The sequence below is a fragment of the Miniopterus schreibersii genome (genome assembly GCF_964146895.1).
Source record: "Miniopterus schreibersii genome assembly, chromosome: 15".
In the NCBI taxonomy this organism is placed as follows: domain Eukaryota; kingdom Metazoa; phylum Chordata; class Mammalia; order Chiroptera; family Miniopteridae; genus Miniopterus; species Miniopterus schreibersii.
The window spans coordinates 32,141,708-32,157,408 of record NC_138115.1 but is presented as its reverse complement, the minus strand read 5'-3'; the positions used below and the strand labels follow the sequence as shown (position 1 = coordinate 32,157,408).

The 15,701-nt window shown below is 42.7% G+C and overlaps 1 protein-coding gene across 1 annotated transcript in view; it reads left to right on the top strand.

The window, feature by feature from the left end:
- Window positions 1-15,701, top strand: part of COL6A6 (collagen type VI alpha 6 chain) — a 130,233-nt gene that overhangs the window by 97,772 nt on the left and 16,760 nt on the right. The window contains exons 29-34 of the mRNA XM_081159337.1: window positions 2,752-2,814; window positions 3,890-3,925; window positions 4,047-4,083; window positions 6,276-6,287; window positions 9,642-10,135; window positions 15,008-15,104. Of these exons, the coding sequence (XP_081015463.1) occupies window positions 2,752-2,814; window positions 3,890-3,925; window positions 4,047-4,083; window positions 6,276-6,287; window positions 9,642-10,135; window positions 15,008-15,104 (739 nt within the window). The remainder of the gene's footprint in view (window positions 1-2,751; window positions 2,815-3,889; window positions 3,926-4,046; window positions 4,084-6,275; window positions 6,288-9,641; window positions 10,136-15,007; window positions 15,105-15,701) is intronic.

Below are 15,701 nucleotides of genomic sequence, written 5' to 3'. Positions count from 1 at the left end.
CACTGTTTGTAACTTGCTTATTTCACCTGCCAAGCTGCTTTTTCATCTACGTGAGTATTGTTGGCTTTGAAGTTTAGACACTGAAAACTTCCAGGTTTTCCCTCTCAGAGTTGATGTTTCTATTGGAAGATTTGGTGAAGCTTTGCCATAAATGTTGAGTGCCTCTTTGGTTCTTTTCAAATGTTTACATTCCAGTTTAAGTTTTCTAAATCTTCACCTTGGTTTTTGGGGGGGGTTTTCACCAACTGCAGAATTTTTAGTTTGCCATGATTTTCAACCTATCTTATTTTGTGTATTCATGTGTGTTTGTATGCATCTATATTTTTTATTAACTTTACACATGCACATACTTCAAGGCAGGGTTTCTCAAGCTCAGTAGTAACATTTGGGGCTGGATAACTCTCTTGTGAGGGGCTGTCCTGTGCACTGTAATATATTTAGCAGCATCCTGGCTTCTACTCACTAGATGCCCTCAACAGCTACCACTGTCTCCCTCCCCCTTAGGACAGCCAAAAATGTCTCCAGACATTGTCAAATGGCCCCGGCGGGGGGAGGTAGGGGTTCAAAATTCTCTCCAGTTGAGAACCACTGGTTGAAAGAATCAAGTAATTTCACAAGATTTGTTAGGAAAAAATGACAATCCTTCGCCTCTATCTCTTCTCTCTCATTTTTCAGGTTGTCTTTTTGCTCTACTTTCTGGGAGATTTCTTTGACTTTATCTCACAATGTTCTTCTCATATTTTAATTTTCAAGAGCTCATTTTGTTTCTCTCTGAATATTCCTTTTTTTAGACTATTCTGTTTTTGTTTCATGTCTGAAATATCTTCTCTTACCTCTCTTGAGAATATAAATTAGTATTTTTTTAGTCTTCTCTGCCCAAATAGTCTGTTTCTTACAGGGTTGTTTTTTTTTTCTTTCTGTTTTTCTCTGTATTTATCACATATCTGGGGAATGGGCTCTCTCTTCCTACTGGGGACAGAAAGGCTGATTGGCAGCCTCAAGGACATGGGGCTAGTCAACCACCAAGTTTCACTGAAGAGTGGTCTGGCTAAGTTCTCAGCAAGCCTCTGCTACCAGCATCTTAGGTCTCTCTTCTTTGTCCAGTCAGATTCTCCTGAGAAGATTCTTTCTATTGCCTACCTTAGGGTGGAGGTCTGCCTGCCAACTTTCTAGGAACCACATGAGAAAGGAGTGCTGAGGACTCTCACATCTATTTCACATACCTTCATTTGATTCCTCTGTTCTCAGGATGGTACCATTGGCCTTCAACTCTTCCTGGAGATCCCTAGTGTAGACACCTCAGTTTTACTTCTGTCTGGTGTCGGGGTGGAAGAAGGGACATCAGCCCCACTGTAGAGAATGTGCTGGGAGGTTGATGGATTCCTACGATGATTTTCAGCCAATCCTCCCTTATTTAGCCTCTCCCCTTTGTCTTACTTCTCAAGGTACCTGGTGCTGACAAACCCCGAACCTTCTGGGAATGTTATAAAACACATGAATTCTTGGCTTTCTCTGCTGCTGGCTTAGGATTCAGCTTTTTCAGATCTGCTAAGTCGTTTAACACTTAAGCATCTGCTTTCCAGCCTCCAAAGTGTTATGGCTGTTACCATTCTCTGCATGCTTGTCAGGGTTTTTTGCCTTTAAAAAAATCCACTTACTATTATTGTAGTAAGACTTTGGGAGGGCTCAAAATTAAATGCATATGATCAGTCTACCATTTTCTCCTGGGAGGTTAATCTATGTCTTCTAAATAAAAGATGATTTGTAAGTTTTGAGGTTTTTCCACGCAGCCTAGCATACTGTAAATATCACTGGAACACCCAAAGGACATCAATAATTATTTGCTGTTCCATGGGCTGTTGCTTTTACAAATTAAGTTGATTTTAGACAACTTCATTTTTTATTCCTATAAAGGTTATAAATCCTGTGGCATTTTGAATGAGCAAAGGAATACTGTTCCAATTTTTAAACTAAATTCTAGCTTTCCTTATGATGAATTACATTTTGAATGGACATGGAAAAATTCCTGGCATACAGGAAGTGCCAGCAACTGTTGTTTTTCTGACTGATGCTATTCCTCATTTTACCCCAGATATTTTCCAGCAAACTGTTAACTATTTTCTTGTTATTTCAAGGATTTTTATAGTACAATTTTTGTTTCTGGGGATTTTGTGAATCTGTTTTTTATTTTAGTCACTAAATAAATTTAGAGAAAAATTCATTCAGATAAAAATTTCTCCCTTAACCCATCAATTCCAGTTCTATCAATCTTCCCAAGGAAATAATCAGAATTGAACATATAACTTTATATGCACTGCTTATTACAACAACAGCAAACTAAAGTGCCAGTGGTAAGGAACTGATTAAATAAGTTATGGTATATCCAGCTATTGGAATACTATGCATCCAAGAAAGTGATTTTTCAAAATAATATTTAGTAACACAAAAGTGTCCAGAGATGTATATTTTGTTTAAAAGGCAACAGGGAAAAAGTATAAAATTTTAAAAAGAACATGTATATTAATACCAAGAGAATAAATAAAAGACTAAAAGAAAAGACACCAAAATGTTAGCAAGCATTATTTGGGGGAGAAGGGATTGCTGAGGCCTTTTTTCCTTCCATGTGCTTTTTGTACATATCTTAATTTTCTAAAATGAAAGTGAATTGCCTTTGAAACTTAAAATTCCCAAGCCCACAAACACACATATATGTATAAATATAATTTTAAAGTAAATAAATTCTGCTTTGAGATATCCGCTGGACTTCCAGGAGAACCAGGATCCCCTGGGGAGATGGGTCCTCCTGGACGCAAGGTAAGTTGAAAAGCCATAAATCACACCAGATCCTTTCCCAAGTAAAAAGTCAGTGCATGAGGTCTTCACTGTCCAAATGTACATGCTTGCTGTCTCGGCAACTTGGCAACTCTTTTCCACTTTTATGTGCTCAGAAAGAGAAGCAAAAAGTACCAGTTAATCAGTTGCTATTTCTTGGGAGGTGCAGGGAATTGAGAGAGGAAGTGAACAGTATTAGATTAAAATGAGATTTCTCAGTTATCAGGAAATTTGATATATCTGTCCAATCCTTGTTCCCTTCTTACATTCAATAAATGATCAGAAAATGAAGGAAGATAAGAGGAAATTAATAAATAGTGAATACATGATCAAAGTTGCCTTCACGTGGAACTTCCTTTCTTCAGGAATTTGGGTGGGCTCCATTGCATTTTTCTTTGGGTGTGTCTCTTAGCCAGGCTCCTCCTGTTCCAAAGATGGGAGTGAACACATGAAATTCAAACCAATTCCACTTTGTTTTTTCTCTCCTCACCCAGACAAATATACGTACATATGTAGGTATATTTATTTTTGGAAGAACAATTGGGATTACCTTTCCAGATTTTCAGATTGAGTCTGGCCCCTTTGTCATCCAACCGACGATGGAAACAGATTAAAGTTTAGCTCAGCTACTGCTCAGTGGCCAAGGCAAAACATGGAATTGAGGAACTCCCAATGTCTCTTAAGGAGGGACAGCCACATGGATGGTTCAGCCTTATCTAGTTCTAGGCCATAGGCCTGCTCCAAAACTTTCCATGCCAGTGTCAAGTGGTCAGCTCTACCCTTAGATTCTGGACAACTTTTATCCAGACATGGGGCTGGAGGAAAGTGGCCCTTGGAGGTTTGTGTTCATCAAACTTGCTGCTTATAGGTTATTCCCCTTAGAGTGCTATTGCTAATTAGGTGATGGTTATCCATGTGCATTCTTTTTTCCCCCCTCTAACTTAAAAGAATAAAAATTTTACAAAGTTATCATTTTCTTGGGGTCATATTGTTGCACATTCTGGCTACTGATGTGTGTGCCTAGAGCAGTGAAACCACTTTTCATTTGTCTCCCTAGGGTGTGAAAGGGGCCAAAGGAATGGCTTCATTTTCCGTAAGTATCTCCTGACGCCTACAGAGTGTTCTAAGCACTCTATGAAATTTATTTCATTTTTAAACTTAAAAGATCTGGCAGTTTGTTGGTTAATTCTTTCTGTTTTATTTTTGAACTGTAGATGTGTGAGCTCATTCAGTATGTGCGGGACCATAGCCGTAAGTACCCTGCTTAAAATGATCACCCAAGCTGTCAGCATTCACAGAAGAAAAGCAGCAATTTCTGCACTCAAAACTGAGACAATTTTCCAGCCAATTTCTTAAAATTAGAGATGTCACTGCATATATTTTTGAGTCAGCATAGACCGGTGACTATTAGCTAACTCCCTCTCTTTCTGCCAGCATGTCTAATGGAACCTGTTTTAAGCACTAAGTAATAATATATCTAGTGCTTCTAGGGAAAATTGAAATATGAGGTCAGAACTCTGGATGCTGAAATCAATCAGTGGACAATCACAGTGAACTCTTTAACCTGACTCTAACGGGCAAGACTGAATTCACCTGGGTGTGAAAGAGACAGCTGTGATAATAGGGTGTCCTGGTGGTTGGGAGCCCTGATTTTGGTTTATAGATTGGAAATACCTGGAAAAATGTGCTTGATTACTTTTAGTTGGACTGATTTACTTGTAAAATTACTCATTCTGCCAATAGCTTTTCCTCTTAAAATGTTAAAAGCAAAAAGGCATTTTGATTTGGCAAATGCTCACTCCTTTGAATTTGCTTTAAGACCATTATGGCAGCCTGTTCTATCAAAATAGGTGTTAACACCATCAGAGGAATTCGATGTACAAGATCAGGAGAGAATTGACTTTTTAATGTTAATCTACAAATGCTCATTGACTTCCCAAATAAACAGACAGGAAGAATCAAAATTTCCCTAAAGGCAATTTGGGGAAGAAAAACAGACAAATTAGAGCCCATTTCTGTAGAGAGCATTGGTCTCAAAGACAGACTTAAAAGCTTTGAATGCAGAATTGATCTTTTTTTTATTGTTCAAAACATTACAGATGTCCCCTTTTTCCCCCATTGACCCTTTCCATCCCTAGCAGCACAATTTACCATAGCTAAGATCTGGATATATATATTTTTTAACCCTCACCCAAGGATATTTTTTAATTGATTTGAGAGAGAGAGGGAGGGAGAGAGAGAGAAAGATAGATATGAGAGAAAAACATCAATTGATTGCCTCCCATATGCACCCCGACTGGGAATCAAGCCTGCAACCTAGGTATGTGCCCTCACTGGGGATCGAACCCACAACCTTTTGGCGTATGGAATGACACTCAAACCAACTGAGCTACCCAGGCAGGGCTGCAGGGTTGACCTTAACTCTGCCTTTGTGTAGCACAATGGAACCATCCATGATGGAAATCAAAATATATATTTTGAGTCATGAAGACTGACTGGCTGCTTTGGGGCTAAGTTAGCACAGGAGGCCTTCTGACGTGGGAACCACGGGAAGTAGAATGACTCAGGGTAGATCCAAGTGTGATGAGGCCTGATCTTGTAAAATTTGAGGGGTTCAAAACAAAATTACAAATCCAAAAGTGGGTACAAAATTATTTTAAAAAGAAGTGCTCTTAAGACCAAGAAAGGAAATCAAAACCAATGATTTCTGCATGTTATAAAAATATGTGTTCATGGTGAACACATGGCTAGGGACCCTCCCAGGGCCTTGCAAGAAGCCCCGCCAGGTGAAAGATCAAAAGCAGTGCCATCCAGTACAATGTTCTGCAATGATGGAAATGTTCTGGTGCACTGCCCAGTGTGGTAGCCACTAGCCGCGTGACTCTGAGTACTTGAAAAGCTGAATATTTTATTTCCTTTCATTTTAATTAAAATCTAAAGTCACATGTGGCCTCCATATTATTGGACAGTACAGACCTAAAACTGAAGCTTCATTTGCTTCAGAATAAATCTATCTCTAATGTTTATACACACACACACACACACACACACACACACACACACACACACGTAAGAGAGAAAGAAAGAGCGTAAAGAGAGGATAGGGCCTTTTAACTTTCCAAATTCCATGCACCTCTCTGCAAAGTAATGCTCCCTCCCAGGCAGAAGTCCTCTGCCAGCTGGCTGCAGCTGCTGGTTTATGGCTGGCTGCTGTCCCCCTTCCACCTCTCCATCGCCGCTCCACTCCCTGTGCAGGGAGCAGTGCTTGTACCAAGATGCTGAGGTGCAGCTGCATTTCCTCCAAACCCTATCCGTTGCTTTGACTTTGGAGTCACCTACAAAAAGCACACAGTGCAGAATGTCAGCCGCCCTGATTTTCCTACACAGTACAGAATTCTGTTCTCCTACCAGATAATAACCTAATCTCCTTTGTTCTTCCCCAGCTTGCGGACACGGTGAGTAATCTTTATTTACAGCATATTATAATCAAGCCCAAAATGTCACATATCTGGAAAGAGGAGTTAGAATAATGTGTTGCCTTCCAAATAATATAAATTTTACCTGGGCTGTCTTTGCTGCCTCATACTAGTAGCACAGACCTGCCTCCAATAAATCACTCAGTTTTAGCTGAGCCTCACAGCTATTTCTCAACCAACTGGTTGGATTTTTATTATTATTAATATTTTAATGACTAACATTACCATTTATCTTACTGTTGGGTGTGTTTTTTTTGTAATAACCCCCCTTCATTTCCCCCCCCCTCTCTATTTGTCATATTGTCTCTATAGTTTAGAGGTTAGGAAGTAAGCTGCAGAGGGGAAAATATGGAAAGTAAAAGTAGAGATGATCAGATAGCAAGTAAGCTAAATGTGCAGCTCAGACGATGCTAAAATCCATGCGGTTCATGCCTGATGGTAATTACCAAGTTAGTTGATATTCTTTCAGTGCTAGTTTTTAGGTCTTTCACAAATGCCTATCATATATTTTTGTATAAACCATCATCTCTCTCTTACACCTTTACACTCTTATACCTTTTCTGTAAACACCAATCCATGCCCTCTGCTTGTTCGCTCAACAAATATTTTTTGAGAGCCTATTATGTGCCAACCAGTCCCTGGAACGAGGGATACAGGCGTGAATAAGGTGGACGTGACTCCTGTCCTTAGAAGTTTCCATTCTGGTGGGGGATCCTGATAATGCCCAAAAGAAAGAATTACAGGTTCCTGTAGTTGCTGTGAAAGAGGTAAAGAATGGGAAGCTCTATCACAGGATAACTTAGGGGGCGGGAGAGACCCTTATGGGTGGAGGGCTCCTCTTTGAGGCAGTGACACTGAAGTCTGGACAGAAGACTAAGACCCAGCCTGCTCTATATGAGCCAGGCACGGGGGGCAAGCGCAGAGGCCGAGCTGGGACGGACCTCAGACCTCGGCACTGCCTGGGAACTGAGAGAACAACCCCTCTTCCCGCCCCCCCCCCCCCCTGTGACTGAGCCACGGCGAGGGAGGGGAGACTGGCGTTTGGGAAAAAGAAGGAAGCCACGGCCGGGTCCAGCTGGGCTTAGTAGGTTACAGCAAGGCAGCTGGATTTTATTTGAATTGTAATGGAAGAGTAGTAAAGAGTTTATTGAAAGTAGGAAGGGAGGAGCATGAGCTGATAAACAATTTTTTAAAGCTTACTTGGGCCGCTGTGGGATGAATGTCAAAGCCAGAGGACTCATTAGGAGGCTTTTGTAGTATTTCAGGCACAGATAAGGATGGTGGCCTGGGCAAGGGTCACCACTGTTAGGTGCTAGGTGCACGACCTTGGTTTTTGCCTCCTGTGTCGTCATCACCTGCTCATGAGGTGCCGAGTGGCAACCGTCAGTGTGCAGTGTGTGGCCACAGAGCCACGCTGATTTCCGTGTGGTGATCCGTGCCTTGAGGAGGGCCTCCTCGGTGTCACCACAATCCAGCTCACATTCTTCAGTGTCCTCTGGTTCCTGGCAGTATCCTCAGCTTGCTGGGTTTCAAAGGATGTATCTGGCAAGTTGCATTAGCCATTTGGTGTTTTTCTGGAAAACTCGAATTTGCTTAAATCTTCAGCCAGCACTGGGAATCTTTTTCCCTTTTATCTTTCAGTTATGTCCGAAGCTGTGTTGTCGCTCCCGTATGCAAATAATAGCCCGAATGCAAAGCTGGTGGAACCACTTTTGTCTTGGTCATAACGCCACTCATTTTTTATTATAAAGTTGACATGACCTTAATTTTTAAAAATCTGCTGATCCCACTAAATTAGACTCAGAGGCTTGTACATTCTGTCCCATCTTCATTGAGATGCAGAGTTTAATTTGAAGTTGAATGTTTCTTCTTACTGGTCCTTTTGCCCGTGAAGGTCACAGAGTTGGGGACCAGAAGATGATAATCTAGCACTAAAGGGGGTGAGACCCAGTTGCCACAGCAGAGGGACTCCCTCCTTGGCCAGCCTGGGCGGGACCCAGCAGGTCTGAGTTCCTGAGCTCCCTATGAAGAGCCGGTGGGCCTCCTGGGTAAATTGTCTTGGAATCTGGCTTGCTGGCATTTGAAGGAGAGGACACACCCCTCCAAGAGAAGCACATCATTGAGATTCCCAGGCATCTCCCCCATTATTAAAATGTTCTTCTTCTTTCTGTACCTGTTGCAAAGAACTGTCCTTTGGTTCTTTTTTATTCAATCAACATTTATTAGATCCCTGATATATGGCGGGGACTAATAACTTGGCATATTAAGAGAGACATAATCCCTATCTCCACATTTCCCAAATTAGTAGGAGAGGCAAACATTAATCAGGTAAATCAGACAAGTAGAAATTGCCAACTGTGATAAGTATAGGGAACTGGGATTAGAATGAATGAATGGAGATCATTGAATAAATCTGAAAGTAATGCTTACATTTGAGTTTAATAATCATAATTCAAAGTTTCTCTAAGTGGTAAAACATTTATTGATTAAATGTGCATTTCAGCTGTTACATAAAAAAAATCAGTTGAAGTTTTTCTTATTCTTTTAAGTGACAGAGTTCTCCCTCAGTGAAAAAATCTGTAATATAATAATAATAATAATGGCTAACATTAATTGAGCACCTACTATGTGCCAGGCACTGTTATCCTAAGTGCTTTGCCTGTGTCGATTCGATTAATGCTCAGCACGGGCTTATGCAGTGGGTGATATTAGGACTGACATTTTACAGATGGGAAAACTGAAGCATAGAGAGGATAAGTTCCTTGGACAAGGTCAGATGGCCAGTGAGTAGTTGGACCAGGGCTCTGCACACCTCGCAGCAGTGCCTACTGTCTTTGTATCTAATAGTCTGTTCCGCACAGTGTGCCAGTTCTCGTCCAATCTTTGTGAAATTATCAGCAGAGCTATCACACCCATTCCTTTTTATCTTGTTACATTTCCTCATTAAGTAAAAAAATATGTTTTAGTCTCTTTTACTAAGTTCCAGCAACTGATGTGATGCCATTGATCCAATCTCTGTAGGGAAAAGGCAGGGCCTGTCCATGAGCTCTTTATCATTTAGAAGGAATTTGGTAATTAACTTACAAATGTCATTAAAAGGCAAATTGAATTACAGACTTGTGTTTCATTTAAAAGAGCAAATTCCGGGTGGCATTTTTAAGCACTCGGGCTTTAAATAGCTAATATTTCACATGCTTTTTAAAATATTTAAATCATTCATCCTTATTTAATGTTTGAACATTTGACTATTTAAATTCAAAATTACCTTCTCTGTGGCTTTTTTTTCTTTTCTATTTTACCGCTCCCCGCGTGGGGCATGCGCTCGCCTTTCAGGAACGCCCGAGTGCCCCGTGCACCCCACCGAGCTGGTGTTCGCCTTGGACGAGTCGCGGGACGTGGCCGAGCAGGACTTCGCGCGCATGAAGCGGCTGCTGCGCGCCCTGGTGAGCGGCCTGCGCGTCCGCGGCGCCGGCTGCGCGGCGGGCGCGCGCGTGGCCGTGGTCTCCTACGGCTCCCACGCGCGGCAGCTCATCCGCTTCTCAGACGCCTACCGGCAGAGCCGCCTGCTGCGGGAGATCGAGGCCCTCCCGCACGAGCCGTCCGCCGACGGCCGGGACGTGGGCCGGGCCATGCGGTTCATCGCCAGGACCGTCTTCAAGCGCACGCTGCCGGGGCCCCACGCGCGAAGGATCGCCGCCCTCTTCAGCGGCGGGCCGTCCGCCGACGCGCAGGCCGTGGCCGCGGCCGCCATGGAGTTCAGCGCGCTGGACATCACCCCGGTGGTGATCGCCTTCAGCCCCGTGCCCGCCGTCAAGCGCATGTTTGCGGTGAGCGGGTTAAGCCCTTCACGTGACCTGGGTGGTGTTTTGGGGGGAGGGGGGGACTATATTCAGAAGGCTCTATAAGAGAGTACAGAAGGATACCACTTAGTACTGTTACCAGGCACACGCTCAGCCCTTCATGTGCCTCGTTCTTTTTAATCTGAAAGGCTCGGGGCCTGACGAGGTATAATCGTTATTCCCGTCGTATCGGGAGGAGGCTGAGTCTGGAGGAGTGGAGCCGGGAGCCGGCGTCACGCGGCCGAGCGGCAGGGTCAGAGCTTGAACCCAGGCTCGCTGCTCTGCGGCTGCTGAGTTGCCGCGGGGTGTGAAGAGGCTCAGTCAGGAGGCCAGTAAACATCCCTGGACGTCAGCTTATGGCCAGGGAGAGTAATCGTTCCTCTACCACGAGAACCAATTGACTGATTTTATAGCTTCGCCAATCTTGTAGCTATCCAAATGTCATAAAGGAAAAGCCATTCTAGTTGTAGCTTCTTAGGTTGCGGATTAAATCTTTACTGTGTAGCATTCCCAAACAAACCTGGGATCAAGATGACCTTTTTTAGGAAAAAAAAAAATGGGGGTGTAATTGACATATAGCATTATATTAGTTTCAGGTGTACAACATGGTGATTTAATATTTATATATATTACAAGATGGTCGCCACAAAAAGTCTAGTTAATATCTGTCACCATATGTAGTTATAAAATTTGTTTTTTCTTGTGATGAGAACTTTTAAAATTTACTGTCTTGCCACCTTTCAAACATGGAATACAGTATTAACTATAATCACGCTGTACATTACTACCCCATGATGTATTTATTTTAAAACTGAAAATTGGTACCTTTTGACTCTCGTCACCCTTTTCACCCATCTCTCCACCCCACACCTCTGGCAGCTATCAGTCTGTTCTCTCTATGAATTCGGGTTTCGGTTTTGTTTTTAGATTCCACACCTAAGTGAGGTCATATGGCATGTGTCTTTCTCTGTCTGATTTGTTTCACTCAGCCTAATGCCCTTGAGTTCCATCTGTGTTGTCACAAATGGCAAGATTTTATTCTTTTTTATGGCTGAATAACATTTCATTATACATTTAATTATATATATAAAATCACATTTCTTTATCCATTGGTGGACACAAGCTGTTTCTACGCCTTGGCTATTGTAAATAATGCTGCAGTGAACATGAAGGTACATGTCTCTCTGAGTTAGAGTTTTTGTTTTTTTTGTGTGTTTTTTTAAAATAAATACCCAGAAGTGGAATTGCTGGATCATATGATAGCTCTATTTTTAGTATTTTTTAGTTACTTCCATGCTGTTTCCCATAGTGACGGAACCAATTTACATTCCCACCAAGCGAGTGCAAGGGCTCCCATTTCTCCACATCCTTACCAGTGCTTGTTACTTCTTGTCTTTTTTATAATAGCCATTCGAACCTTTTAAAACACCCTGCCGATAGTGGCTCAGTGGCAGGACTCCCTTACAAAAGACCTGCTGGACCCAACAAAGTGTTCTTCCAGTCTTCTGTGTTGTCCCAGCATGGTATTTTGTTCTGCACTCATGTGAAAACCATGAAGAGGGGCCTCAGACGGCAGCAGAAGGGCCTTGGCAGATACAACCTGAACAAAAAGGCCGAGCATCTGAAATTATTTCATTTGGAGGAAGGAAAGTAAGAAGCAACTGAATCACTGTTTTCAAGTGTGTGAAAAATGATTACTGCAGAAAATTAGCCAGCTGTACTCCAACTTCGCAAACTTTCATATTAGAGAAACTGGGATTAATAGCAGTTAGAGTTACGTAAGAATTTTCTCAAGGCAAGATTGATTTACTGTCGCCATGGGCTAACTGGCTGACTGTAGGTGGTCAAGACGTCACCTTTTCCTGAAGGCCTATCATAGGGGCAGTCACTCACCTGTCAGTGACTTCTGTCTTTCCTGGAAACGGGAGGCTTGGATTAAGTGGGCTTTTGACGTTTCCAGCTTCATTTTCTGTGAAGTTGTTCAAATAAGCAGAACTGAGTTCAAATAGACCACTTGTCTGTAAAACAGAGGAAGCAGTGCCCGTCGCCTAGAGCAGTTGATGAAAGGATGCAACACGGCATCAGAGCTTAGTACAAACTAAACACTCAAGAAGGTAGCTTTTCTCTATTATCATTCCTTTGCTTGATACTAACAAAAACGTGTTTAACAATGTTGAAATCTAGGCTGTAGAGGAACTGAAACTGCTATTAGCATCACGGAACTAACTCAGAATTATGCAAATGAGCAGGCTGATATATCAGTCTCAGAAAAGGCTGGGTGGGGCCAGGCTATGCAAATGAAGCTGCTGTGAGATGCAGGAGCTCCAGATTCTGTAGGTGGATTTGGTTACTCAGAATCCTCATAATTCCCTCTGTTCATTGAGAGCCTCTATTGTCCCTTGGCTTTATTTAGTCACAAAACAAGAGATAACTTAATATCCTACTGCAAATAAATCATTGAGGTTACTTGGAATATAAACTTAAACTGACACAATTCCACCGCTCACTCAAAGGTATATGCACAGCATATAACTTAGAAAAACGTATTTTGTTGGTTTATTTTAAACCTTTTGCATGTAAACAATGTCACTTAAGCAGTTCTACCCAAATCGCCTAGAGGCTCTTTCCTCCTTTCTTGAAGGAGTTCCTCTCAAAAGGGCACCAAGGAAGGTTCAGATTCTTGACAAAGACCCTCATAAATCTGAGCAGAACTGGCTCCAAACGCCTCTTGAACAAAAGAGAGATGCAGACACCAGTCAGAATTGGTCCCAAGGGTCGTTCATCCTGCAAATGTTTGTGAGCACCTCATGTATACCAGGTGCTGGCTTAGGCTCTGGGGATACAGCAGTAAAGTAGAAAACCAAGAGACCCAGACTCATGGAGGACAGACTGGGCAGGGTCGTCCAGGACGGCTGAAAATAGAGCATATTCAAAAGTTAGTGAGGACCCGGTACCTGGTGTTCAGAAGAGAAACTATGTTGCTAGTTCTGCATTTGCCCTTCTCCTTCTGGCATCTCTTCTGTTGGGCTTACCTACATGTAAACTGTGGGTTATTATTACTTGAACTCAAAAATTTCATGACAATGAATTTTTAATTTGGGGGCCATATTTTAAAACCGTGAGTTTATTTCATAATTATCAAGACTTTTCCAAATCGCAGCTGATCTGAGAGTTCAGCACTCGGTGTGAAATCGGGGACTTGTGCAGAGATGTGTGCGGCAGGGCTCGGAAGCAGCCGCTCTGACCCCGCGGTCTGGTTTCCCTGTGTTCCTTAGCAAATGGACTTGGGATTGCCGTCCTGGAAATCTTTCATGCTCACATGAAGCTGAGTGACCTTCTGAAATAGAAGGCCATTTTTTTTTACTAGAAAAACTTCAATCTCAGCTTTGTTTTGCCACTAGGGTTTTCCCTCTAAATTTTCTTGGCAATTACCTCTCCTGGTGAAATTATACGTGCTGCACATGAAGAATTTTGATAGAGAGTGAGTCTCCCTTCCTAATATACTTACAAAAATGTCTCTTTTAGCTAGCCTATTTTTTTTCTTTATTCTGCTGTTCAGTATTGCAGATGAGAGAAAAATTAAGAGTAATATTTGACATTACATGTTATTCTTGTGATTGAAGACAGATGAAATGAATGTGGTAAAATTTCTACTGGGAAACTTTAGCATTTGGAGCACCCAACCTTTTATTTTGAGAAGGATTTCCTTTGTTAATATAGAATTATCTAAAGATATACATTGTATTTTTTCTTGAACACATCAATTTATGGAGCCCCATGATGTTTAGAAAAGAAAGAGCAGAGAATCATTAGAACTGAATGCTGAATGCCTCATTGTGCCCTTCTGTGACTTCATAGCAGTGCTTTCATCCAAGTTGGTGCTGCTTTGAATCCACAGAAAAGTGGATCCTTTTTCTTTTAAATAATTTTAAATAGAACCCTTTCAAATAGGACCTTCCAACTGACATTCAGTTGAAGGAATTTTCCGTAATATATGCTAGCTATAGTTGCTCCAGTGATGTGCGGCAGGATGACTGATCTCTCAGAGCCCACCTGGCCGGCTCTGTGGACTGGGAGATTACTGGGAATGGGGAGGGCAGGGAGAGCAGACTCCCCGTGGATGCTCCCAATAAAGCCATGTGCTAGAATCGGTGAGAAGGAGGGTGTTTCGGGTTGCCACCAGCAAGCTAATACACGCTTAAATATGAAGCCTAATTTATCAACTAGTACCACCACGGGAAGTATGGAAGTTGTCACATTTTAGACATGCAGAACACAGACTAGTTAAATGGCAGCAATCCCAGGAAGACACTGTGAGAACACTGCTCTAAATCAAGGTAGAACCCCCTGACACAAAACTGCGGCCATAAAGGTAGCTCATGCAGAGGATGCAAGGCAGGCCCTATTTGGAAAGAGCAAAACTTAAACTGGAGCCTTCCCTATTCCACCCTCTCTGGGCTCACTTTCCTCACCGGTATAACGGTGGGATTGGATCACATGGTTTCTAAGATTTCTCCTAGCTCAAACATTGTGTTTGTTTGTTTGTTTCTGGATCCTAATAGTTGGCAGTAAGAAAGCGCTTTGCCCCCACCGCGTGGCCTGTCCATGCTCTCTGGGTTTGGTTTCCCCATTGCTCATCACAATCCAGATGAAGTGAACGCATGATTCACTCAAAACATTGCCCAGATACCTATTAAAAGCCACTGGCAGTACAGACTAATTGTTTCTGCTGCGTCTCCCCACAGCCTTCTAGGAAGCAGCTGCACGGCTCTCTCCACATCTCCCTTCTGTGAACAGTCCTGGGAAGTTCTTGCAGCCCCACCCACTAACTGTTCTTAATCTCGCTTCTCCTTCCTGCAGATCGATGACACTGGCACATTCCAAATAGTAATGGTTCCATCCGGGGCTGACCACAGGCCAGCATTAGAGAGACTACAGAGGTGCACGTTCTGCTACGGTAAGACCCACAGAGAGAATAGAATTCAGTCAGGCCTATTAAGCACATTGAGTCACCCTTGGCAGGAGCGGCTGGAACTTGGCAGCAAGGACACCACGTGTGGCCTTGGGAGAATTTCCCCGGGGCCCTGGGCTCACCTCATCATCTGCAGATGGAGCCTTTCAGCTAGGAGCAGGGCGCAGGGTCTCCTCCGAGGAACCACAGCAGGGGGATTGCATTTCAGGCCCCCCTGCTTCCCACAGCTTCCAGGAACCAGCAATGATTTTTAGAAAAATGTAGCCTGTCTCACTGCCAAGTTTTTCACGCTATAAAGTGTATTTATGTGTTATCTAAATCTCAAATGTTCACAACCCCAAAGAAATGAATTACAGTACAAGTGGAAATTAGCAGAAATTCACGTGCTGCTTTGTCATTGGAAAGACGCTTTGTGGACTCCCAAACGTGAAGCATCGAGATTTGCAGCCCTGGTTTGTGTGCTGTTTTCTACAGTCTGCAGGTCGAGCTGGAGAACTGGCTAGCCTGTACTTGAGTGTTAGGGCTTATGAAACTCGGGAAAGACACTGAGATTACTGGTGGGTGTGATAGCTGAGTTACCAA